The 27,102-nt window shown below is 45.4% G+C and overlaps 1 protein-coding gene across 1 annotated transcript in view; it reads left to right on the forward strand.

Moving 5' to 3' along the window:
* Window positions 1–27,102, forward strand: part of ABCA2 (ATP binding cassette subfamily A member 2) — a 119,135-nt gene that overhangs the window by 87,375 nt on the left and 4,658 nt on the right. Inside the window, exons 26-47 of the mRNA XM_075579072.1 lie at window positions 1,377–1,549; window positions 2,840–2,960; window positions 3,924–4,205; window positions 5,635–5,841; window positions 6,287–6,389; window positions 7,732–8,057; window positions 8,279–8,495; window positions 10,025–10,130; window positions 11,450–11,561; window positions 11,804–11,864; window positions 12,895–13,069; window positions 15,355–15,470; window positions 15,839–15,986; window positions 16,399–16,522; window positions 16,945–17,077; window positions 17,774–17,894; window positions 19,860–20,038; window positions 21,223–21,364; window positions 22,040–22,174; window positions 22,990–23,093; window positions 23,257–23,349; window positions 25,776–25,878. Coding sequence (XP_075435187.1) covers window positions 1,377–1,549; window positions 2,840–2,960; window positions 3,924–4,205; window positions 5,635–5,841; window positions 6,287–6,389; window positions 7,732–8,057; window positions 8,279–8,495; window positions 10,025–10,130; window positions 11,450–11,561; window positions 11,804–11,864; window positions 12,895–13,069; window positions 15,355–15,470; window positions 15,839–15,986; window positions 16,399–16,522; window positions 16,945–17,077; window positions 17,774–17,894; window positions 19,860–20,038; window positions 21,223–21,364; window positions 22,040–22,174; window positions 22,990–23,093; window positions 23,257–23,349; window positions 25,776–25,878 — 3,281 coding nt within the window. The remainder of the gene's footprint in view (window positions 1–1,376; window positions 1,550–2,839; window positions 2,961–3,923; window positions 4,206–5,634; window positions 5,842–6,286; window positions 6,390–7,731; window positions 8,058–8,278; window positions 8,496–10,024; window positions 10,131–11,449; window positions 11,562–11,803; window positions 11,865–12,894; window positions 13,070–15,354; window positions 15,471–15,838; window positions 15,987–16,398; window positions 16,523–16,944; window positions 17,078–17,773; window positions 17,895–19,859; window positions 20,039–21,222; window positions 21,365–22,039; window positions 22,175–22,989; window positions 23,094–23,256; window positions 23,350–25,775; window positions 25,879–27,102) is intronic.

Genomic DNA, 27,102 nt, shown 5'->3' on the forward strand with positions numbered 1-27,102 from the left:
AACCCTCTCTAATAGCGCGTCTGAGATCAGATGCATTGTAAGGAGCCCCAACCCTCTCTAATAGCGCGTCTGAGATCAGATAAATTGTAAATTCTTCTGTATTTGAAACAATTTTCAATTGACTTGAAAATTGCAGGGAACCCAAGGATTCTTAGGAAACGTGGTTGAAAAACACTGTTCTAGTGTATGCTACATTGTTCATATGCGAGCCTCCTTTTACATGGCTTAAAGGAGCTATCCAAGCAGGCACATTTATTATTATTTTATTTTTTTTAATATATACATAGGGTTGAAGTAGGGGGTCTCCGGAGCTGAACCCCCTGCTTCTCGAGATACGTTAGGAAAGAAGGAAATAGAGAGCGCACAAACGCCCATAGAGAAGTAGTTTTAATAAAGAATAGATAAAAAACACACATGGTTTTGCACTCGCATGGTGTCCATAAATAAAAGCCTTCACACTTTTAAGGGGACGTGTGGCGCCCACTTAGAAGGTCCATTCCCGTCAGGTCCTGTGTTGTCCGGATCCTTGTGTCCGTCTGCTGCTGTGTACTCGGTCGGTACAGCCTGTGCAGGCGCTGTTGTGTACTCGGTCGGTACAGCCTGTGCAGGCGCTGTTGTGATGTTACCCGCTGTGCGATCAATCTCCGCAGCTATTGTTTGATAACCGGAAGGACCAGGACTTGGACCTCAAGAATATGGGCTACAAGCCAAACTTCAGGGAACACAGATAACTCTTCGCGTTTCGTGATATCAATCACTTCATCAGGAGATACAGACCTCCAAAGGGGGTGCCGGTATCTCTGCTTTTTAAAGCTCCCGCGTCACGTGGGCCAATAGGAAGTCGCGTCCGATGATGTCACCGCCTCCTATTGGCCCGCTGGGCACTAGAGCTTTGAAAAGCAGCCATTACATGATCTCTGCTAGCTGAGCGGTTACCGCTACCTACTACGGAGGTAAGTATCTCCAGAAGCTGAAATTAGTGGGGTTCAGCTCCGGGGACCCCATACTTCAATTCGGTTAAAAAATGTGTTGTTTTGGATTGATTTTTTTAAAAGTATTATATTTAATGCTTCTCTAGCCCGGTTACTTGTTGGCCGTGCACTCTCCTTTGTGCCTTTCATTTGGCATGTTTCCTGGATGCATTGTTCACAGTCTGTTACAGACCCTGTGAGTCTCGGCCTAAAGATCTCACGGTGAAATATTTCTAATGGCTGCAGCATGGAGCTTTCCCAAACACACACTTGGCTGGCACAGGGATTCAAACCGGCTTTTCTCAATTGAAGACCATCGTTTTACGACTAGACCTTTCTGTGCTGTTTGAGTATTTTCCTCCACGTTCTGGGATATTTTTCTCTCGCTCTCTTTTGTCTCTGCAGATGCCGGTCACGCTCCCGCCGCCTGTGTCCGCCGCTGCTCTGAGCCCAAAGTCTCTCAGTTCATAAAGAAGTATGTGGCCTCCTGCCTGCTAGTGTCCGACACGAACACAGAGCTGTCCTACATCCTCCCCAGCGAGTCGGTCAGGAAGGGCTGCTTCGAGCGTCTCTTCCAGGTAACCCCACTGCAGGCGGCTCATCTCATCACAAACTTACTGGACTATTCTATTTGATCTTTATACGGTGCACTCCGGGGACCCCCTGATTCCAGAGATACTTATCTGAAAAATTAGGTGCCGGAAGCCGGTCTGCTCGACTATCAGGGTTCACAATATGTCTGCCGCTCAGATATTTCCCAGCCTGTGGGCCAATAGGAAGCCGTGATGTCATCTGCGTGGTTTCCTATTGGCCCAGGTGACGCGGGAGCTTCAGACTTGAAAGCCCCGCTTGCTGAGCCAGAGCAGCTACCGGCACCTACTACGACAGCAAGTGTCTCTGGAAGTAGGGGGTCCCGACGCTAAAATTTACGGGGTTCCAATCCAGAGACCCGCCCCCCGCTTCAATTCTAGGATTGCTCGTTGAAGAACTGCTCCAAAATCCCTCCTTGTATACTGTGCCTGTGAAGAGATGTTTTTTTTATTTTATTTTATATAGTGAAGCGCTTTAGTGTCCTGTTAGTAACAAAGTAGTTAGTAACAACTCTTCAAGAGGCAGTCCAAGCGGTGTGTGTCTGTGTGTGTGTGTGTGTGTGTGTGTGTGTTTTTTTTTTGTTTTAATATATGCAGCTTTTGATTACCTTTTTATTAAAAAATAATTACCTAAGCTGCCGATCGATTGATTCTCCTGTAATCGATCAGCAAAGATCCTAGTTCCCAGGGTTCACCAGGTGGCTGCCCTTTCAGTTTCAATCAATGCTTCAGTTCGTGTAACTCAGCAGCTACAATATATTCTTATAATGCTATAGTAACATTATCTATTGTTACAGTTTGCAGCTCAAACTGCTGGGAATATTGACAACAAATTATCCCGCACAGGAAAGTGTTGCACTGCTGGGGAGGTGGCTAAAACCTGCTATAGAAATCAAAGGATGCTCAGTATATTAAAACTGATTAAAAAAAATGGCAATAAGAGTTGAATTATAATAATTAAAAAAAACGTAGTAACTGTTATCGAATACTACAGAACTGATTTGTTAAACAAAACAAAAAAAAACATTATGTAGGATATTGCTCCTAAAGAACCAGTGGTGGTATTGCAATTAAAGAACAGAGCGTCAGTGCTTTGTTGATGGCGAGAAACACGGGCCAGCATTGTGGCTGTCAGTCTTTATACTGTCACAGAATACTGTGCCAGCGCTGTGATATTCTGCACATATAACAGGGTATATTGTGTTATCTGGGGACCAATGCCATGCGCTGATCTGTACATTGTCCTTTGAGTCTTTTGTCTTCTCATCTCTCTGCCAGCACTTGGAGCAGAACCTGTGTGACCTGGAGCTGACCAGTTTTGGACTGATGGACACAACTCTGGAAGAAGTTTTCCTCAAGGTGTCTGAAGAAGACCAGTCTTTGGAGAATAGTGACGCAGGTAGCAACAATGGATGTGAAGGGGCGTATCAGTCTCCTGCCTGCAAAACCAGGGCAACAGTGCAGCAAAACCAGGGCAACAGTGCAGCAAACCAGGGCAACAGTGCAGCAAAACCAGGGCAACAGTGCAGCAAAACCCTGCATCAGATGTATCCACTAAAATAATCCTATTGCCTTCAATGAGATTTCTCATCTTTGGTGAACCGGAAATCAATGGGATTATTTGGTGCAGATGTTTGCCCCAGGAAACCTTGCTACACGTCCCCATTGTCTAGCTATGGCAGGCATTGAAGTGCCATATCTGAGTGGCCGGAAATAAGGGAGTTTATTTGCTAGTAATCATGATTTATGTACGTTCTACAAACAGCTGGGACATTCCTGGGCTATTCCAGCTGTTCTCAAGCTGTGGCACAGGTTAAACATATCACGTGAAAACAATGCAGATATATAGTCCCAGTGACAAATCCAAAACCTCTGGTATTGAAAAGTTCCAGATACATCACAGTCCCGCAGCCGTTTTCCTGAAAAGAGCGATTCCCACGTCCAGTTAGAGGGCGGCCAGCCCTCTCACTTTGCCATTTTATGGCTGGGCGTATTGGTCGCCATGCTGGTCAAGGCATGTCCCCTTGTGCAATGCATTGCTGGCTCCTCTGACATGGGAGTGGCTATAGAAACAACCTCTTAGACTTTGGCAGGCAGTTGTTGTGCTAAGGAGTTCCCAATGCCACAAGGAAAGGAACGTTCCACAGTGTTCTCGCACCCTTCCCCAGCAGAGAGCTCCTTAGTCCTGCAACTGCTACACAGTGGGGATTATCCAGTGAAGTGCCACTGTGCCGATCGGCAGCAGAGGTGTGAACACTTACTCACTTAGCACGGGAACATCATGGCAGCCACATGACTACCTGTAACGCCCTCTTATCCCACATTCCATTATGCGATTTCACCCTTGCTCTGTCTTTCCCAGACATCAAGGCGTCGAAGAAAGACGCTCTGAGGCCCCTTATCCAGCCCGACACTGACACGGAGCACCCACAGCTGACGGACGCGCTGGACAAGCCAGAGGTGGAGCTCAACAACTTTGCTTCAGGTCCTAGGCTGGGGCTGTCTCCAGGCTCCCTGCGCTCTGGCTCCTCCTCCTCTGTGGGTTCCGTGCGTGGAGAGGAAGGTGGGGCATATGCGGAGTTCTACGGGGATTACTCACCCTTGTTTGATAACACACAGGATGCGGAGAACCTGAGTCTGCACGGTGAGTGATGCGCCGTATAAAAAGCAGCTAGTAACATAGTAAGACAAAGGACACCCGTAAATAAGGGTTTCCCATCTCTCAAATGCCACCAATAGCCCAGGGTCTTGACAAGACATACTTTGCCTTCGTGATAAAGTTGGGTTTATTTAGTGCTATAGACCTTTTGGAATCCTGGCCTCCGACACTGAACTTGGGAAGCCCTAATAGAAAGGATGGACCAGTTACGTCTGCACTGTTAACGATTATTGATTTGATCTATAACTTGTATGGATTGGCAGTGTATGCCGAACACAGCAATCTTTGCACAATTGAACCTGCCTTCTAATGTAACGGTCGCCCAGTTGTGTTTTGTGCCTCAGGCACTGGGTTGTTCTCACAAACCTTCTAGTTGGAGCACAGACTTGAAACCAGATTTCTATCTGTGCATGGTGACAAGGCCATTAGGATGTCGTTTTTGGCAGAACTTTTCTTGTGTTTTTCGCAGCATCAAGTAAACCTTTTTGGCACATGGCAATTAGCTGAACATTTCACCTCCAGGGCTAGAAGCTATGATTGTTTTTAGAAGCGCTGATTATTATTTTTTTTTACAAGCTAATAAATGGCGGTTGGGAGATTGCCCAGTTGGATCTCTATACGTTTCCCTTCAGACGACACCGTGATATACAAGATGTGACTCATGCACAGTACTGCTACATGCAACACCTTCAATGACCTAGAAACAATGATCCAGTTGCCACAACAAAGAATGCCGTTTATAAGTACAGTACCCAAAAATGGTTTGAGAACCGCACCGGAAATTAAAGCTCTCTCCGTAATTATCAGCCTGGTTTTTTTTTTTTGTTTTTGTTTTTTTATTCCTTTTTTTTTTTTAATAAATTAAACGAGATTGGCATCTGGTTATTTTCTATGAGAAAAGTGTCAGCTGTTGGTTCCACGTTTGAAAATACAAACCAATACAATTAGACCTGTCAAAACAATGATCTAAAAATGGAGCCGTTCAGTAATGGTCCATCAAAGTGAAGGGTTTCATATTAAAGACCTAGGCCTATATGTTTACTAAATGGTGCTATTCCATAAGACATCTGGCGCTAGAAGGCACTGTACAGTTCATTGAAATGAATATGCCATAAGGTATCTTCCAGTGCCACATGGTGCCTATGGAGTAGCATAGTGTAGTAGATTTGGCCAATAACATGCTTTGTTTCAATACCGTTTTCTAGTCCTGAAGAAGGTCTTTGGGTCATATGAATGTGCTGGTCATCTGTAACCTGTCTGCACTCTTATTGATAATGTCTTAGTTTTTTCACTCCCCCTGCACCATTTATATCTGTAGGTACCCATCTCTCCTTGGCTCATGCTGCCTCCCATATCCTTATGTATTTGAGGACAGAATCTCTGTGAGCTGATCTTCCCTGTGTTTGCCTCTCAGATCCTGAAGCGGAGGAGCAGATTCTGGATGGACAGGGGAGCTTCAAGCTGGAAGGATCATGGCTAAAACTGCGCCAGTTTCATGGGTTGATAGTCAAACGCTTCCATTGCGCCAAGCGGAACACCAAGGCACTCTTCTCCCAGATCCTGCTCCCTGCATTCTTCGTCTGTGTCGCCATGACAGTGGCACTGTCCGTTCCTGAGATTGGTAAGTGTCAAGTGTGTTTTAGCTGTATGCCAAGAGCTACAATCGTACTCTGGCACTATAGGTGGGAATGAATGAAGAGCAGATCTTTCATAGGAGGTGCCCTTTTGGTGCACAGGGCATATTGTAGAATGATGCATTGGAGATGAGGTGGACACCGATAGAGGACCTTCTAAGGCAAGTTCCACTGCTAAGCAGCCTGTGACTGCAACATTGGATTATTGTACCTGCTATAGGGTATCTTTGTAAATGGCTTATGTTCACCATCCTTGAGACGAAGTAGTGTTAATATTAATAATGCCTTAATAATGTATAAAATAATAAAGTTTATGCATGGCAATATTGTTATCGGCTATATTTGTACAGCTTACAGAAACCACGTCTGCCAGACGGGTGCCTGTCAGAGAGCTGGAAGAAGGTTGCTGATGGTTTAGTTGCTTTTCAACAGGTGACCTTCCCCCGCTGATCCTGTCTCCATCTCAGTACCACAACTATACTGAGCCCAAGGGTAACTTTGTGCCGTACGCCAATGAGGAGCAGCCCAAGTACAGGTGAGTTGGGGTGTTACCTAGCTTCAGAATAGGAGCACTGTCCCCACCTGAGGCTTCCTTTATTAGGCTCCGCTCCACAACAGAATCCGTTAATAGTGTCCAAAAGTCGCCATCTTCATGCAAGACGGCTCTGGCCGGGACAGCCCTTTAGGAGAAGTATACTGTTGGGGAGGTGTTCATATATGGGAGAAGCCTGGACAGAAAAACAATGATGTTACTTCAACATCTTCTGTCCATATCAAGCCCTGCACATGGCTATTTTTCAACTACATTGAAGAGGCGAGTGAGCATTTCATGAGGTTTCTCTTCGTGCTGATACATGAAGGAACTTTTGCCCGTGTTTGTTACGTTGTGCTATTCCGTAGACCCCCTTCTGGCACCCTTCATGGCCTATTGACTTGAATGGGATGTAAGGTGTCTTATGGAATAGGGCCACTTGGTAATTATTGGGCTTTGAGATGACTTAGCGGATGCTTGATGCCGGATTTGGGAAGTGGCTATAAGGAGTGGGTGCAAAATTGATGCAAAGGAATTATTTTTGCACTGCATCAACGTGCAACTATTGACATCTCTACAATGAGACTATTGGAGAGTGCTGTGCACTTTGCTGCTCTTCTATTCATATACAGTCATTGTGTAATATCCAACTAGTGTATATGAGCCTTGCTAGAAAATAAATCGTGTTGAGATACTTTATAGACTCTGTAGTAGTAAGATGCTTTATTACCGACTCTGTAAAATCCTTCTGGAGTCTCTATAACCGCAATATGACCCTTGGAGCAATGCTTTATGGCTTTTGACTTCAACAGGTTCTCTGTGAATGAAATTGGAAGGATCACTCTGCAGGCAACAAGGTGCTCCGTTTATTTAATAAAGGAAAATGACTGGTTGAGCACTGCTCTGCACACCTCCCTACAGCCGGGATTTGGGGCAGGGATGTTATTCTGTGGTCCCTGCAGCCAGGGTTCTGCATGTCAAACAGTATTGGATACGTGAAGGAGTAGTATTGTCACTGCCTCTATCCGGTTCGAATCCCAGTGTCACCTTGTGACCTTGGGCAAGTCTCCCAATCTCCCTGTGCCTCAGACAGGGACTCATAGTGCCTGCATATTCTGACTCCGGCTCACTGTGGCAAGTGGTAGAGCCAGGTAGATGCACACCGAGTCCTTCTTTCTTTCTCTTCTTTTATTGTAAAGGCGAAACCATAATAACAAATGAGGGTAACTGTGGGTAAGTGCAGAGAGGTTCCAGGACACTGCACATTTTCTCTGTAGAGGTCTGTGTGCTATATAATAAGATCTCGTGACTTATCCCTAACCATATTTCACACTTCGCCCTGTAGGATTAAGCTGTCTCCTGATGCTGGTCCACAACAGCTTGTGAATACCTTTCACTTGCCCTCTGGCATTGGGGCCACCTGCGTGCTGAAGACGGCATTTAACAGCACTCTGGACCAGCTAGTGCAGTCTCTGAACCTGAACAGCAATGAGTCCAAGATGCTGGCTGCCCAGTACTTCGATGCCATGTGCGTGGATTCCTTCACCCAGGGCCTGCCACTTTCTAACTTTGTGCCGCCCCCACCTTCCCCTGCGCCCTCTGACTACCCACCTGATGAGGACTTCTCCCGCCTCTGGAACTCCACTACATACCCTCCAGCCCCTATCCAAGGTAAGGAGAAGGGTTTAGGCGGAGGGCAATTTACACTATATAAACCTACACCTTTAAGAGATGTATTTATACCACATAAGAGACTGAGTATGCCCCTGTCCTGCCAGGGCTCTGGACAGTTTGGCACCCAAGGGGTCAACAGATGGGTTTTTACCCTAAGCTTACAGGTTTAATAGACGATATACCTATAATATCCATTGGTCCTCCCCCCACCTTTTCAGCTGAGGCCGTCACCACTACCCCTTCTCTCCCGCATCGGATCCACGAACTGGTCAGGTGCACTTGCTCCATGCAGGGGACTGGCTTCTCCTGCCCTAGCGGTGTCGGGGGTCACCCGCCCCAGATGAAGGTGGTGACGGGAGACATCATGGTGGACATTAGCGGGCGGAACGTCTCGGAATACCTGCTGTACACATCGGACCGCTTCCGGCTGCACAGGTGAGGCGCCATGAGACGATACACACCGAGGCATGGACTTGGTCTTCATTGGTGCAGTCTTCGTATAGAGGTCAAGGAGGTCGCAGGTCATCGGTGCTGAAAGTTCACAAAAGACTAGAGCTTGATGTAAATTAATAATGATATCACTGAATCTTCAGCAACATCATTGTACCTTCAGCAGTGGTTTCACAACCTTTTTTAAGCCTCAGTTCCTCCTCTCCCACCCCCTCCCCCTCACCCTCAAAAAATAAAACAAAAATGAAGCAATAATATAATATAACAGTTCATGCCGCGTTGATCTATTTCTAACTTTCAATTGTTACCAAATTAAATCTTTTGCTGATTTCCACCCCCTCCCCCTCCCCCCACTGTTAATATGACCAATTCTGATTGCCTAATGAGAGAATAGCCTCAACCGTGCTAGTCTCCCAGGGAGGCAAATTTTCAGCAACTGATATCTCCACAATATAACAGCAGCATTTAAACAGGACAAGATGCTAAAAACAGCAGCAAAAAGGATTTGTGTTACCAGGTAGACACACAAAGTAGACTGTACCTAGAGTGTCTACCTGCTAATACAATTGCCTTTATTGGTCATACCAGAGTGCTGTCTCCTGATTTCGTGTTCCACGGTATCGTATCCGTATACTATTTTGATGGGTCAAGCACCTGCTTATATATGCTTTCTAATGGAGTGCTGACTGCCTATTTTATACAGTATATATTATTCTAAAGAAATCGCACAGCCATAGTGTGAATTTGTATAGATTTATATGGTTATCAAGAAGTGGAAATGCGCACTTACAATGATGAAATTAAATTGATGGGGGGAGGGGAGAGAGGGTTGGGGTTCCCCAGAATTTCACTAATCTAATTCTGGGGTTCCTTAACCAAAAAAGGTTGAAAACCCACTGCTCTATAGAAACACTGTATCTTGAGATGGGGGAATGTTTATGAAAACTCTGTATAGTGCTAACGTAGAATATAACCCCACTCTCTCATTTCTCTACCCCTAGTCCCCCTATTCCCCATATAAAAATGATCATTTTTATGTAGCCCCCACACATTACCAGCTCGGACATTGTTGGGCCCGCATTCTCCGCCCACTGTCCACACCTGACCCCGCTGTTCCATTATTGGTGTTGAGCGAGCGCTTGGTGGACAAAACTGGAAACCAAAATGTGTGTTCTGGAGTGAATGTGTTAAGCGAGTTTTACCTTGAATAATGGAGGATTGGCACGTTATGAATAGCTGTTTGACAAGTCTGTGCCCAGGACATACTTGAAAACGAGCGGTAACTCTCAATGTATTACTTCCTGGTAAAACATTTTATAAATAAATAAATAAAAGTGTGGAGACGGGTTTAATGTAACTAGCAACTACCTAAACTGGTCTTGCTTACCGAAGGGCACCTGATGAGGTAAATGGTTTTGGATCACTATGTTCACCCTTCGGATGTAAGATGAGACTGCACAATGCTGAGGTTGAAATAAGTCTGATTTTATATAACCTGTCGGTGTTATCCGCAGGTATGGAGCCCTAACGTTTGGTAATGTACAGAAAACCATCCCAGCATCCTTTGGGGTAAAGGCTCCTCCCATGTTGAGGAAGATAGCGGTTAGGCGAACAGCACAGGTTTGTCTCTTTCCCTCTTCTCTCCATGGCGCTCTACCCTTACTAAACCTACTTTTTTTTTTAATGGCTGGTACCTCTTTTTCTCTTTTTGTTGAAGGTATCTTATTCTCCCCCGTCTCTTTCACTCCTTGTCTAACTCTCTGCCTTTGCATCTATTATCTTTGCTTCCATTTCTCTCTTTCTTTTCTTTCTCTATTTTTCTCCATCTTGCTGTATTTTCCCTTTCATTCTCTACCACCCTTTTTTGTTTAGCTTTCTCATTATCACCTTCCTATAACATTTTGTCTCTTCTACCTCTGTCCCATCTCTCTCTCTTCTCTCTTGTTTCTCTCTCTCTCCTCTCTTGTTTCTCTCTCTCTCTCTTGTTTTTTTCTCTCTCCTCATCTCCCCTTTCTCCTCTCTCTCTCTCTCTTTCCCTTCTCTCTCTCTCTCTTTCCCTTCTCTCTCTCTCTCTCTTTCCCTTCTCTCTCTCTTTCCATTCTCTCTCTCTCTTTCCCTTCTCTCTCTCTCTTTCCCTTCTCTCTCTCTCTTTCCCTTCTCTCTCTCTCTTTCCCTTCTCTCTCTCTCTCTCTTTCACTTCTCTCTCTCTCTGTCTTTCCCTTCTCTCTCTCTCTCTTTCCATTCTCTCTCTCTCTTTCCATTCTCTCTCTCTCTCTCTTTCCCTTCTCTCTATCTCTCTTTCCCTTCTCTCTTTCTCTCTCTCTCTCTTTCCCTTCTCTCTCTCTCTTTCACTTCTCTCTCTCTCTCTCCCTTCTCTCTCTCTTTCCCTTCTCTCTCTCTCTCTCTCTCTCTCTCTCTCTCTCTCTCTCTCTCTCTCTCTCTTCCCTTCTCTCTATCTCTCTTTCCCTTCTCTCTCTCTCTCTTTCCCTTCTCTCTCTCTCGCTTTCCCTTCTCGCTCTTCTCTCGCTTTCCCTTCTCTCTCTTCTCTCGCTTTCCCTTCTCTCTCTTCTCTCGCTTTCCCTTCTCTCTCTCCTCTCGCATTCCCTTCTCTCTCTCCTCTCGCTTTCCCTTCTCTCTCTCCTCTCGCTCTCGCTTTCCCTTCTCTCGCTTTCCCTTCTCTCTCTTCTCTCGCTTTCCCTTCTCTCTCTCCTCTCGCATTCCCTTCTCTCTCTCCTCTCGCTTTCCCTTCTCTCTCTCCTCTCGCTTTCCCTTCTTTCTCTCTCTCTCGCTTTCCCTTCTCTCGCTTTCCCTTCTCTCTCTTCTCTCGCTTTCCCTTCTCTCTCTTCTCTCGCTTTCCCTTCTCTCTCTCCTCTCGCTTTCCCTTCTCTCTCTCTCTCTCTCTCTTTTCTCTCTCCTCTCTAATTAAGCATTTTTTTCAGGCTTTCTACAACAACAAAGGATACCACAGTATGCCGACTTATCTCAACACCTTGAACAATGCTATCCTGAGAGCCAACCTACCCAAGAGCCGTGGAAACCCAGCAGCCTACGGTACGGTGACGGGCAGATTCTCGGGGTCTGCGGGAGGGTAACCAGGCACCATTACCCCCCTGTCGACACAAGAAATAACGCAGAAAATAACATGTACTTTAAAAAGAACGCATGCGTTGCCATTGTTTTCAATAGAGGGGTGATATTTCTTGCGTTACAATATATCACCAGCGTTAACGCATTTCGCTAATGGAAGCAGTAACGTCTGCTACACCTGTACCTCCTCTTGCGCTTCCTTCCAGGTATCACCGTCACCAACCACCCAATGAACAAGACCAGTGCCAGCCTCTCCCTCGACTACCTGTAAGCAGAGTCGCCGTTTACCTGTTCTGTCTCTGATGTCCTCTGTGTACAAATGTCACCTAACATCTTTCCAAAACACATGAGCCCACTTCAGTTATTCCTATATGTTTTATTGCAACAGGTACCATATCACACAGGGCAGGCAGGGCAAATGTTTGGTAACTGCAAATCTTAGTGGGGACCTCCTGATATCGACAGCTTTTTGAACTTTCATGTCGGCGCCTCGGCTCTCTAACGCAACTGCACAAATTTGCACACTCGTGCGCCCACAGTCTAAACACGGACACACATTTTTAAAATGATCTAAGCAGATCCACCCATGCACACGCACTCGTGCAAAAGGCGCACAGATGCACGCGTGCTTTTATACTATTGAAATTGTACCTTTTTTTGTTTTGTTTTATATAGCGCGGTGTAAATAGTAACTTTTCTGCATGGAGCAAGTAGATCTCAAGCTCCCCATGGCAGAGACCCCCTTATTGTTTTGCATATTAATAACATTGTGTAGGTTATTTTATGGTCTCAGCCCAATACTCCCCAGGGAAACATGGTGGCATCTTATAAATAATTGTAGGATCACCACACCGCCTGGGTTCGCTCACCCAGCATATATAATACTTTTAAACGGCAAAACCTTTAGAGAAGTCCTGCAAATGGCAGAAAAACACAACCCCAATGCAATGCAGATCCTTGCCCCTAATGCCACCTGGAATGCATTTATTTACTCTTATTTCTGAATTTAGTATGAAAAAGGCAAAGCTTCTCATAGCAGCGACGTAAACTCAAGGCAGGCAGGGTCTACACCAGGGATGGCCAGATCCGCGTCTTCAGGGCCACCAGCAGGTCAGGTTTCCAGGATATCCCTAGTTCAGTCAACAACTGAGCCACTGATTGAGGCACCTGTGCTGAAGCAGGGATGTCCTGAAAACCTGACCTGTTGGTGGCCCTTGAGGACTGGAGTTGGCCGCCCCTGTTCTACACTGCTGCATGATCTTCACTCGCATCTTCTCTTTCCCCTGTTCCTCTACAGGTTACAAGGCACCGATGTGGTCATAGCTATATTCATCATCGTTGCCATGTCCTTTGTTCCTGCAAGTTTTGTGGTGTTTCTCGTGGCTGAGAAGTCCACCAAAGCCAAGCACCTGCAGTTTGTCAGCGGCTGTAACCCAGTTATCTACTGGTTGGCCAACTATGTGTGGGACATGGTAAGCGTGTTCACACTGTGATTGCTGCTGTGGTGCGGGCAGTAGAACTAGGACCTCAATGCTCTGAGGTTGGCCAGGAAGATCGCTTGCTGTGGTTACTGGTCATGATGGGCAAGTTAAGGAGAAATAACAGGGCTCCTGGGAAGATGCTAGGTGAGGAGGTTGGTTTGTAGCAGAATGAGCTGCAAACTTGATGGAGGCCGAGGTCCAACAGGGAGAAGAACTGTGAAGGTATCTGTGCATTATTTATTATTTATTTATTTTTATTTATAAAATGTGTTACCAGGAAGTAATACAGTGAGAGTTACCTCTCGTTTTCAAGTATGTCCTGGGCATAGAGTTAAGATGACAAATAATACATGGTTACAAATACATAGTTACATAAGTGACCAGGGTATACATTATATACAAGACATTGCATGCACACTTAGAGATAATATAAGTTATAGGCGTATGTAACAGTTACAGACCAGATTCAAATGTGAGACAGCTTTAGTTTTGAAAGAACTTAGACTGGTGGTGGCTGTGAGAGTCTCTGGTAGACTGTTCCAGTTTTGGGGTGCACGGTAAGAGAAGGAGGAACGGCCGGATACTTTGCTGAACCTTGGGACCATGAACAGTCTTTTGGAGTCTGATCTCAGGTGATAAGTGCTGCATGTGGTAGGGGTGAGGAGCTTGTTCAGGTAGCTGGGTAGCTTGCCCAGAAAGTATTTGAAGGCAAGACAGGAAAGGTGAACTTTGCGCCTAGACTCAAGTGATGCCCAATCCAGTTTCTTGAGCATTTCGCAGTGATGTGTGTTGTAGTTGCATTGGAGAACAAAACGACAAATTGAATTGTAGAGGGTGTCAAGTTTGCTAAGGTGGGTTTGAGGAGCCGAGCCGTATACTATATCCCCATAGTCAATAATTGGCATTAGCATCTGCTGTGCAATACGCTTTCTGACCAGCATGACACCAAGGCTCATTTTACTAAGTAGTGCTACTCCACAAGACGCTTTAAAGCCCATTCATTTCAAAGGGCCATATTTACTGAGTGGTGGACTAGCACTGCTTAATAAATATGTCCCTAAATGTAGCAAATGCAGATTGCAATGTAGAGTAAGCCTGATTGCACTGTGTGTATAGACCTCGGACTTGGTCTCTGCTGCTTTCAGGGCATTACAGGCTCCTTAGCAACAAACCGGTTAATTAGAGGTAGAAGACGGGTCCGTGACTCCTTGTGGGATGTGGGAGTGAAATGCTTTGGCGTCTGAAAAACTGATGCAATATTGGATGAAGCTCACAGCCATTTATTAATACAGAGACTAAGGGTTCAGTACAATATAATCTATATATTCCAGCGCAATCATTTACTATGACAGAATGCAGGGATGTTGGGTCCATTGAATCTTTTCTTTCTAACTCCGTATTGTGCAGTTCAGTGGTGCGCAAAGTGGGGGGCGCTAGATTCTCTGGGGGGGGCGTGGCTGTTAGACGCCCCGCACTTCCCCAAAGGCAGTCTGGAACTTCTTAACTTACCTTGGTTCCAATGACGCGTCTCCATGGCAACCGGCGTCATGACGCCGCTGGGTCATGTGACGTCGCGTTGCCATGGCAATGTGACGTCACATGACACCGAAGCGTCATTTGACGCCAGAGCCGGGGAGGGGGCGCGCGCCGGAGGGAAGAGGAGAAAGTGGGCGCATGAAGGTAAGTTTGCTCACCCCTGGACTGTAGTTAAAGCAGCAACACTACTTTCCAACTTATTTTCTTTCTTATTTGTATATGTAAAGCATGTGACAATGTATATTTCTAAATTCTTACCTTAGCTGGCAATCTTTTGGAGCTGTGAAAATCCATAATGGCTGCTTCAGTCAGTGTAACTCAGCAGCTACAATGTATCCTTATATTACTAAGGTAACATTATCTATTGTTACAGTTTGCAGCTCAAACTGCTGGGAACATTGGCAACAAATTATCCCAAACAGTAAAGTGTTGCAAATATCTTGCACTGCTGGGCAGGTGGGTTAGAACCTGCTATAGAAGTCAAAGGATGCTTTAAAACTCCTTAGAAATGGTATTAAAAGTCGAATAAGAACAACAACAACAACAAACAGGTCACTATTATCTAATACTACAAAACTAATTTATAAAAAATAAAAACCATAAGATTTCACATGTTTTGCTGCTTTAATACAAACAGAAGTGCCGTTTAAACCCATTGACTCTGCAGTGCAGAACACAAGGTGATGTAGTGATGCAGAATAATCCCCATGTAAAATAAGCCTTCCTCTTTTGTTTTCCAGTTGAATTACCTGGTACCGGCCACCTGCTGCATCATCATCCTCTTCGTCTTTGACCTCCCCGCTTACACCTCGCCCACCAACTTCCCGGCCGTCCTGTCACTCTTCTTGCTCTACGGGTACGTCCTCCTCACCCTGTTGATTCACCTAAATGGGAGAGTTCTGGTTTTAGACCCATGATCCCAGAGAAGCCTAAGGCAGCGACCTATATGCGAGTGTTAAAAATAAGGGTTACCCTGTCACAGGGAGGGTGAGGTGGTAAAGGGTTGGAAGACTTGGTGATTATACATAAGTGATTGACACTTCTGTCCCAATTAATTTTCCTTATTCTAGTCCCCGATGGTGGGGTGTTGACTCTACTTTTCGGCACCAGTGTCAAACCCTTTGTCCCCCCCAAAAAATGGTGCCAGAGGGAGAAGTTCGAATAAAACTAACACGTCCCACCCAACATATTATGACATTGAACAGTATCTCTGCCCCTCCTCAGCTGGTCCATCACCCCCATCATGTACCCGGCCTCCTTCTGGTTCGAGGTGCCCAGCACGGCCTATGTCTTCCTCATCGTCATCAACCTCTTCATCGGCATCACGGCTACTGTGGCGACCTTCCTGCTCCAGCTCTTCGAACATGACAAGGTGCGTGGTGGAGCTTCCCAGCGCTTGGTTCCTCACCGCTGCTAAGGCTTGGGTCCCTCTCATGGGGTATCAATAGGTTAAAGATTAGTTCCGTTCAACTGATTGCACCAGTAACAAACGCCTAGATCACCCAAAAGGGAAATGGGGTGAAGATGTGGAATAACCGGTCCTTTACTATCTTAGCATTGCTAGAATACACTTGCACAACATGTTCGTGACGAGTATATGAGAGAATCTCTTACTCATTGTGAATATTGTCCCGTTCAGTTCCTGCTCGAATACTGTTAGCCGATTTCGCATATTATTGTCCTATTTGGCCAATTTAATAGCTGAGGTTGGAATCGTTTAATACAATGATGGTTCCAAGCCCCCGTCTATGTTCCCGTGACATCTCTGTCCATGTCACACACAGGATTTGAAGGTGGTGAACAGTTACCTGAAGAGCTGCTTCCTAATCTTCCCCAACTACAACCTGGGACACGGCCTGATGGAAATGGCTTACAATGAATACATCAACGAGTACTACGCCAAGATAGGTAAGGACCACACCATCTACAGGACACGCTGCTCTGGGGATTAGCCCTTCTTTAGGTCGCGCACAACCTGCCCTCTCCCTCAGTGGTGCCATGTTAAACACCGGCCGTAGAAGACCGCGGAAAGAGAACAGCATGGTGTTCAGAGGAGGTACCTACCATGGATTGGTAAAAAGTCTCCATACATACATACACGACCACAAATCGTAAAGCATTTTTTTTAAGGGGGGGGGGGATTTTTAAATTAAATGTCAAAGTGGTCAACAGAGGATCAGGGGGTCTGCAAAACGCTTCTGTAACGTCCTTTCGTTGAGAGCTTCTCGGCTGCCGCACTACAAGGCAACACTATGTTGTGGGCAAGGTGTGGATGATGGCTCCACCAGTGAAGGTGGCACGGGTGTCATGTTCTTGCTTCTCCCTGTTAGGTCAGTTTGATAAGATGAAGTCCCCATTCGAGTGGGATATTGTGACGCGGGGCCTGGTTGCCATGACGATAGAAGGCTTTGTCGGTTTCTTCATCACCATCATGTGTCAGTACAACTTCTTCCGCAAACCCCAGTGAGTATCGCCTTTCTAACACCTCAACATAACAAGGGCTTCTTGTACCTTTTTTAAGAGGTCCAGGTGTAGTGGCTTCCTATGTGAGAAAACGGCAGTCGTTCTATGCGCTGCTAACAATGTCAACGTACAGACATATGTCTGAAGTGTCAGACCATAAACAAATAAAGGCAAGAATAGTAGTGATAAGTAAGGAAAAACAACATAAGCAGGTCAAGTGTTCCATCTAGAGCAGGAGGAGCCAACGGCAGTGCTCAAGGGCCACCACCATATGTTAAGGCTATCCCTGATTTCGCACAGGTGGCTCAGTCGTGCTGCTGAAGCAGGGATATCCTTAAAACTGGACCTGTTGGTGGCCCTTGAGGTCTGGAGTTGACCACTCCTGTTCTAGACTGTGCTTCAAGAGGCCTTAAGTGCAAAGTCTACATTCACTGTGGAGTCCTGCACATAGCTGTGTATTTTCATTTAAGTTGGAGTAATGACCAGGTCGGTCCTAGACCATCAAAAGCCCCTTGTACCAGAGATGCACTTGCATCCGAACTACAGTAGGTCACACACCAGCCCCTTAATTCAGAGACGCCTTTGCAGGATAAAGCAATGATATACAGGATAATTGAAATCCACACAGGAACAACCAATGTGCTGTTCCTTAGCAGGTCCTCCATTCAAGCTCTGTAAGTTCTTTCTGTCCTACAGGCGTCTCCCCATTTCCAACAAGCCCATTGAGGACGATGACATGGACGTGGCAAATGAAAGACAGCGAGTGCTACGGGGAGGTGCTGACAATGACATGCTGAAGATCGAAAATCTAACCAAGGTAACACAAGGCAGCCCTGGTTTTCCAGATGTTTCCTCAAACTCCCCTTTACATAATGATGGGGAACTAATAAGGGACACATCAGGATAAATACATCATTGATTCTACTCTTCCCAAGCAAGCAGTGCTGAGGTTCACCCTCATCCTCCCTAGACTTCTCCTCCAGTTTCCCCCTTGATTTAGCAATCATTCTCTGGTAGAGTTCTGTGTTTAGATATCCTGGCCAATGGGAAAGAGGGTTAATCTCATGGTAACTCTGCTTTTGTAGTGCACATGGCTACAACGTAAAGTTGTGGTGGCCAATAGTGCATGGCTTGGTCAAACCTATGACAGAGAGGTCAGCAACACAAAAGGCTTAAAGAGCTGAGAATATTAGGTTTACAGATCTTGGAATACTGGGGTTATAGAGCTGGGAATATTGGGGTTACAGAGCTGAGAGTATTGGGGTTACAGAGCTGGGAATATTAAGGTTACAGAGCTGGGAATATTGGTGTTACAGAGCTGGGAATATTGGTGTTTCTGAGCTGGGAATTTTGGGGTTACAGAGCTGGGAATATTGGGGGTTACAGAGCTGAGAATTTTAAGGTTACAGAGCTGGGAATATTGGGGGTTACAGAGCTGAGAATTTTAAGGTTACAGAGCTGGGAATATTGGGGTTACAGAGCTTGGAATATTGGTGTTACAGAGCTGGGAATATTGGGGTTACAGAGCTGGCAATATTGGGGTTATAGAGCTGGGAATATTAAGGTGACAGAGCTGAGTATATTAAGGTTACAGAGCTGGGAATATTGGGGGTTACAGAGCTGAGAATTTTAAGGTTACAGAGCTGGGAATATTGGGGTTACAGAGCTTGGAATATTGGTGTTACAGAGCTGGGAATATTGGGGTTACAGAGCTGGGAATATTGGGGTTACAGAGCTGGGAATATTGGGGTTACAGAGCTGGGAATATTGGGGTTACAGAGCTGGGAATATTGGGGTTACAGAGCTGAGAATATTAAGGTTACAGATCTTGGAATATTGGTGTTACAGAGCTGAGAATATTGGGGTTACAGAGCTGGGAATATTGGTGTTACAGAGCTGAGAATATTGGGGTTACAGAGCTGGGAATATTGGGGGTTTGAGAGCTGAGTATTGGGGTTACATAGCTGGGAATATTGGGGGTTTGAGAGCTGAGTATTAGGGTTACAGAGCTGGGAATATTGGGGTTACAGAGCTGGGAATATTGGGGTTACAGAGCTGGGAATATTGGGGTTACAGAGCTGGGAATTTGGGGTTACAGAGCTGGGAATATTGGTGTCACAGAGCTGAAAGTATTGGTGTTACAGAGCTGAGAGTATTGGTGTCACAGAGCTGAGAGTATTGGTGTCACAGAGCTGAAAGTATTGGTGTTACAGAGCTGAGAGTATTGGTGTTACAGAGCTGAGAGTATTGGCGTTACAGAGCTGGGAATATTGGTGTTACAGAGCTGGGAATATAGGGCGTTATAAGGGGGTTGAGCTGTATATCTCATTATAATGTACCAAAGGGGACAATCGAGCATGAAACCTGTGCAGTTTCATTGTTTCGTACCTGAGGCAAAGGGAGAAAAGGAGCCATGGCCAGAGAGCTAAAGCAGCATAAAGGTCTTGCTCTGAGTCCTGACTCCACTTCAGAGACTAGTACAGGGGGGCTCAACTCCAGTCCTCAAGCCCCGCCCCCCCCAACAGGTCAGGTCTTCAGGATATCCCAGCTTCAGCACAGGTAGCTCAATCAGAGGCTCAGTCAAAGGCTGAGCCTCTGATTGAGCCCCCTGTGTTGAAGGAGGGACTGATTAAGCCACCTGTTCTGAGCTGGGATATGCTCAACCCCTGACCTGTTGGGGGGCATGAAGTCTGGACTTGAGCGCCACTGGGCCAGAGCACTAATCACCTATTTATTCCTCTTTGGTGCTGTATTTGGCCCAATCTGTGTCGCTCTCTCCCAGGTGTACAAGTCTCGTAGGATGGGCCGAATCCTGGCAGTGGATCGCCTGTGTGCGGGGGTCCGGCCAGGCGAGTGCTTCGGGCTCCTCGGGGTGAACGGAGCAGGGAAAACAACCACTTTCAAGATGCTAACAGGGGATGAGAGTACCACGGGAGGAGAGGCCTTCATCAATGGGCACAGGTACGGACTCGAGAGGGTATCGGGGGCAGAGCTTGGGGGCAAAGGGAGCAGCAGGCCAATGGACTATCAGGTCTACAAAAGATTGGCAATCATGAAAGACGTAATCACTGTTATTGAGTAGATGGTGGTATACTGTACAGTGTACTGCTATGTACATGGGATTAAACTTCTAGGCGACCCTAATGCATAGAGAATCACTCAAGCGTCTTGCTACAAATCTACTGTTAATTCACCCAGGTCTCCCCTTCTCCCCCAATTCTGAGCACTGGGAATATGATGGGTGCACCAGATGTGGCCATTAAAACGTGGGTGAATGTAGCGGTTGAGGTGAGATGGTATTAGGGAGCACAGGGTACTTGTGTATTTATAAGCCTATCGTATCTCTACATTGTCTAGTTAGTTGCTTTTCTTCAGATCTACAGCTCCACTTCTTTGTTCTAGAAGGATGAGGTTTGTTAATGTTCCCCTTCTGTTCTGTTTTAGCGCATACGTATTATAACACTGTTTCTGAAATGAGTTACAAAGGTCTGTGCCCCATTGTTTACCAGACTGAGAATTTATTGATATGTGCAGTATGATGTCTTCATGTAGGCACTTCCGCCACTAGGTGAATGGCATTTCTTAGCCAAGGTGTTTATAAGCTATGTGCTGCAATACAAAGAACGCATATAGGTTTAGCTGTGTGTTTTCCACAGGTTCCCAAACCTGCTTGATTCACCCCATTGTCGCATGTCACACAGCGGTTATGCTGCACACAAGGATTCTGGGTAGTGATATGCAAATAAGCTCATTAAGTGTCACTTTTAGCTTCCTACCAATTTCACATGGATTCCTTAGAGCTGAATTATACAGCTTGTACAGCTAAACCTAGGACAGGAATGTACAGAATCGGTGGACACACTCGGGCAACTGTTTTTTTTGTCCTTTTGAACTCCTTGGCTTGACCTTACACAAGCCAAGTGTAATTATGGAAACTGTCACGGACAGACCGCAAGCCTGTGACCTCTGTAAAGGTCCTTGGCTAAGCTGTGGCATTGATGAAACTATGTAAATGTTAAGTTGGGATATAACCTAAGTGCTGCTTCATTCCCTTGGCCAAGAGTGACACTGCTATCGCTGCCCTTTATTCATCGGTGCTAGAGACGTGTATCTCTAAGTTGTTGATCTTGTTCTTCATGCACAAGCATCTTGAAGGAGCTTCTTCAGGTCCAGCAGAGCATCGGCTACTGCCCCCAGTTTGACGCGTTATTTGACGAGCTGACGGCGCAGGAACACCTCGAGCTGTATACACGCTTGCGAGGGATTCATTGGAAGGACGAGGAAAGGGTAAGGCCTGCGGGACAGCACTGATATCTGAGAGTACATTTGCGTTAAATGTGACTCCCCAGTCGGAGAACCTCCCCGTTTTCTTTGGGCGTCAACTGGAGATGTTGAACGGGGCGTAGAGCTGTGCAGAGATTGGAGGGCTGTTTTGAAGCAGATAGGAAATACCATTTCAAATAGTGTAATGGCCAATAAAGATTGTTAGTTTACATGAACAACTCTTAATGAGCATTAAAAGCTGTTTATTTCACATTTTGTAATGTGGTACTCGCCAAGAAAACCCAGTACTAGAGCATGTGTAGGAACTTGGGGAGGACGCCCATCCCAGGCCTTCTGTACCTATCCCTGTTGTACTTGACTGACCTTTTTTTAATTAAAATATGCACACTTCTTTAAGACATAGGCTCGGTCTGTCCTACACCTGACATCATCAGCCTGAAGAAACACCCCACATGCTTTTTGTGACCAAGTATATAAGGCTAATCTATTGGGTTATGCAGCTCTTTTATATAAGCTCCTGTAAGCCACAAATATAACCGTGTAGCCAAATCCAGGTTTAATACAGTAGGAACACTAGTTCTGTGTGAACGGTTTGCAAACAAGATGGCCCACGATCTACTGTCTGGGTCAGACCTTGTGTCCTCGCATGGGGATGTGATGTTGTCTTCTCTATGTTAGGTGGTGAAATGGGCACTGGAGAAGTTAGAACTCACCAAATACGCAGACAAACCAGCAGGAACCTACAGTGGCGGCAACAAAAGGAAGCTGTCCACAGCCATCGCTCTCATTGGCTATCCATCCTTCATCTTCCTGGTGAGAACATAAAGTATATAGGGCCAGCAGGCACCTTCCTGCGCTGGAAGACGCCTTACAGCCTATTGAAGTCAATGGGCTGTAATTTGGCTATCTGCTCCAGAAGGTGTCATATGGCAGAAGACTGCTTGGTAAATATGCACCATAGTTCTGCACCTTGCCTTATATCTGACACACACCAACATACCAGTGACCCTAAAGGGAGATGTCTTTTGGGGAAGAACTAGTTCAAAGCACTGGTAGCCGTATTGGTCCCGGGAAAGTGTAGCTTTGTTGTAGTTTGGAATAACTTTTAGGGGATCAACAAGAGAGTTCCTCACAGATGAAGTTCTACCTCAAAGGTCTTCAAGTGTACAGAATGTTGAGAGCAACATACAGTACGCAAAATGTATATACGTATTACTTATGGTTTCAGCTTTTTTACATGAAAGACCACACACTGCCATAACAAAGAAGAAGGCTTTTCATATATTTGTTTACGTATTCATAAGTAAGTATGTACAGCAGTATCTACATTAGGAGCATGTTCTTGTCTCTGGGTTTTTAAGGGGGACAGTTTGCCAAATAAGTTGCTCTAGTACTTGAAAAACATCACAGCCAGTTAGCTACTTTACATTTATATACTGTTTTTCATCTTGAGGTCCCAATGTAATTTTTTTTAGGCTTAATTATGTCAGCAGCAATTTATTGTCATTCTTTTATTCACCTGCAAAGGTTGAACAGACCTTGCCAGGATTTAAACCTGTGAGCTCACAGTTTCGGGAATGCCTGGGCCTGCTCCCCCCACTGCCTAATACCCCTCTCTGTCTCTACAGGACGAGCCCACAACGGGGATGGATCCTAAAGGCCGCCGTTTCCTGTGGAACCTCATCCATGACATCATTAAGACTGGACGCTCCGTAGTCCTGACATCACACAGGTGGGGGTGTGGAAAAGGATCGCAGGGTATTTGGGGGGGAGTCAGATCTTTGGGTAGAGTGGCAGGGAAAGCGGTGGGAAAGCGGAAGTATCACCAGGGCACCATGGAAAAGCATTGGTAGAGTTTTGTTGGTAAGTGGGAGGACCATGTCTTGTCTTCTCAGCATGGAAGAATGTGAAGCTCTCTGCACCAGGCTGGCTATCATGGTAAATGGGCGTCTCAAATGTCTTGGCAGCATCCAGCATTTGAAGAACAGGTGAGAAACGTCATATGTGCAGGTACTCTGACTTAAAGGGGTGATCACACACAGCAGGCACAATTCCTTTGGGGAAGGGGGGGGGAGGGGTTGTTGTGTTTTTTTTGTTTTTTTAAAGAATTATTCAGCTTCCTTTTAAAACGCTTATTACCTGTCTAATTTGTATTTAAAATAAAGTGCCACCTACATTTATCGTATATATAATCCAGAATCCAGGGGTGCGCAAACTGGGGGGCGTGAGATTTACCAGGGGGGCGGTGGGGGTGCCACAGCCCTTACAGAGGCCCTGTGCTCTTCCCCAAAGCATTTAAATTAAATTGCAGGGCCTCTGCAAGTTCTCTTACCTTGTCTCCGATGGCGCGTCGCCATGGCAACGTGGGGTCAAATGCCGCCGCGGGGTCGCGGGACGTCATTTGACACCGGAGACGAGGTAAGAGGAGGGCGCAGGCAGGGGGGGAACGGTTGCGCACCCCTGCTGTAGAACGTGCCACTGCCGTTAGTTGACTTTGCTGCTAGGAGGGTTTACGAAAGCTCCAGGACAGCTGTGAAGAGACTTCACACGTGTAGTCCAGACACATTGTAATCTTCAGCAAAGCACCCCTTGTTGAATTACTGGAGGTCATTTCCCCGGTCAGTAGCAAAGCCGTGCTTGCTTGACCCTGTAGACTTTGACCTTGGCTGGTTGTGTGACTCGTTGCGTTGTTCCATCCACCTGCGCCTTTGAAGTGTCATGGATCAGTAACCGCCGGTGGGAAGCTGATCTGCTGCCGCCTGGGTGAAACCATTTCCTTTGTCAACGATGAAGCTGTTTTTTTGCTGTTGGTTTTTCGAGATTCAGTCGTTGAAGGTGTTAGAGATATGGGAAGCGAGGGGACACGTGGCTATTTTCGACTTCACAAGTGCAGTCCCACTCCGTTGAATTCAAAACATATATATTTGTGAACACCAATTATATGTACTTGTCTTTCCAAAACCCTTTTCTTTACCGTTAGTACCTTTCTTTTATACAGAAATATTGTATTTATTGTCTTTGTGTGGGGGATATTATTACATGTGGTTACAGTGTGTAACTCTGCCCACATCACTGCAACATTAGAATTGTTCCAACATCCTCTCTTTGAAATGAGCAGAAATGTACGAAGAAGACCTTGAGTTATAGATATCTTACATAGTTACATAGTTACATAGTAGATGAGGTTGAAAAAAGACTTCTGTCCATCAAGTTCAACCTATGCTAAATTTAGACAACAGATACTTTATCCTATATCTATACTTATTGATCCAGAGGAAGGCAAACAAAAAACCCCATTAAGGGGAAAAATTAATTCCTTCCTGACTCCAAGAATTGGCAATCGGATTAATTCCTGGATCAACATCCTTCCCATGTATACTTATTTGGTATATCCCTGTATACCTTTCCCATCTAAAAAGATGTCCAACCTTTTTTTGAACAAATCTATTGTATCTGCCATCACAGTCTCCATGAGTAATGAAGTCCACATTTTAACTGCCCTTACTGTAAAGAACCCTTTCCTTTGTTGCTGGTGAGATTTCCTTTCCTCCAACCTTAAGGGATGTCCCCGAGTCCTTTGTACTGCACGTGGGATGAATAACAGACACGTTCCTAAGTTGCTTCAAGTCTAGCGATTGACGTTATTTCACGGTTAAGTGACTCACTTGTGAGAAAATCGTGAGCCAATTTGACATGGCCGCAACTTCAATGGTGCTTTGTGGTTTTTTGGGTGAACGTTGACATTCTCGCAAGTCTACTTGCGGTGCTCCCCTTTCAGATATTTCGCGATTATACTTCAATGTCTGTTAGTCACAAAACAGTGTTTTTCAACCGGGGTTCCTAAGGAATACTTGGGGTCCCCGGGCATCCCTAAAGGGTTCCCAGCAATTTTCAGGTCATATGAAAATTGTACCAAATACAGAAGAATTTACAATGCATCTGATCTGACGCGCTATTAGAGAGGGTTGGGGTTCCTTACAATGCATCTGATCTGACGCGCTATTAGAGAGGGTTGGGGTTCCTTACAATGCATCTGATCTCAGACGCGCTATTAGAGAGGGTTGGGGTTCCTTACAATGCATCTGATCTCAGACGCGCTATTAGAGAGGGTTCGGGTTCCTTACAATGCATCTGATATCAGACGCGCTTTTAGAGAGGGTTGGGGTTCCTTACAATGCATCTGATCTCAGACGCGCTATTAGAGAGGGTTGGGGTTCCTTACAATGCATCTGATCTCAGACGCGCTATTAGAGAGGGTTGGGGTTCCTTACAATACATCTGATCTCAGGCGCGCTATTAGAGAGGGTTGGGGTTCCTTACAATGCATCTGATCTCAGACGCACTATTAGAGAGGGTTGGGGTTCCGCAGAATTTCACTAGACCAAATAGATGACATGTTCTGCTTCCCGCTCAGGTTTGGTGATGGTTACATGATTACTGTGAGGACAAAATCCAGCCTCAACGTTAAAGAAGTTGTGCGGTTCTTCAACAGGAACTTTCCAGAAGCTGTACTGAAGGTGAGCAAGAACATTCTGTGTATAGGACAGAAACCTCCTAGCTGGAAACTCATTTGTATATCTGTGTGTGCTCAGAAACTAGAACTTATAGATGGCAAGCATGTGTGTTATTGTAACTAATCACTGTAACATGCATGTATGGTGTGTGTGTGTGTGTGTGTGTGTGTGTGTGTGTGTATATATGTATATGTATATATATATATCTGTATATATATATATATATATGTGTATATATATATATGTGTATATATATATATGTGTATATATATATGTATATATATATATATATGTATATATATATGTATATGTATATGTATATATATATATATTGATATTGTGACAAACAGCTTTCTCCGGGGCTCCGCCGTTTGTCCGGGACTGTTAGAACACAGTCTTTTAGGGTAGGTTAAATGATGAGGCGTCACGTACTGTTCCTTTAAACAGGCTATGCCTGGTTTATTCAGTCCCAGGCACTGAGACTGCCACAGTACATACAACAGAAACACATCAAAACAAAAAGCTGCTCACCTGAGCCATAACTTAACTTAGATTTTCCCTAACTCAGGGTGGAAGTGGCTTTTCCACTTCCAACAACAAAACAAGGTACTTTTCAGTTTTAGACAAAAAGGAACAGAAACATTTAACCTGTTTGGGGAGAGGCTTTTTTCCCTCTCTGCTTCCAGCAGCCTTCCTGTCTCCAGGCTCTTGGGGAGAGGGGAGAGGAAACAGGAAATCAGTCTTGCATACCTGATTTCTAATTAGCATGACAGGTGACAGAAATCAGGCAGCAGACAAACTCTGGTCTGGATCTCTCATCCCTCAGTTCCAGCGCTTGCCAAACTGTGGGATGGAGTGCATGTATTATAAGGCTGCACTCCCAGGCCAAACAGGATAGAAACTGTTCAGTATCCTGGGAGCCCTATATATGGAATTTATTACCATCCCCTGGTTTCTGTCACAATATATATATATATATATATCAGTCAAATATATATTGGGAGTTAGTCCAGTATTTTTATGTATCTGTGTATGATAGGAGCTAGTTAATGTAACATATTACATGTATGTTTATAATGGAAGGTCGTCACTGTAACTTGTTACATATACATATGGTGGGAGATGGTCACTAACTTATTGCATGTATGTGTATGGGAGCTTGTCACAAATGTATTGTGTGTGTGTGTGTGTGTGTGTGTGTGTGTGTGTGTGTGTGTGTGTGTGTGT

This window comes from Ascaphus truei, chromosome 21, assembly GCF_040206685.1.
Source record: "Ascaphus truei isolate aAscTru1 chromosome 21, aAscTru1.hap1, whole genome shotgun sequence".
NCBI lineage: Eukaryota > Metazoa > Chordata > Amphibia > Anura > Ascaphidae > Ascaphus > Ascaphus truei.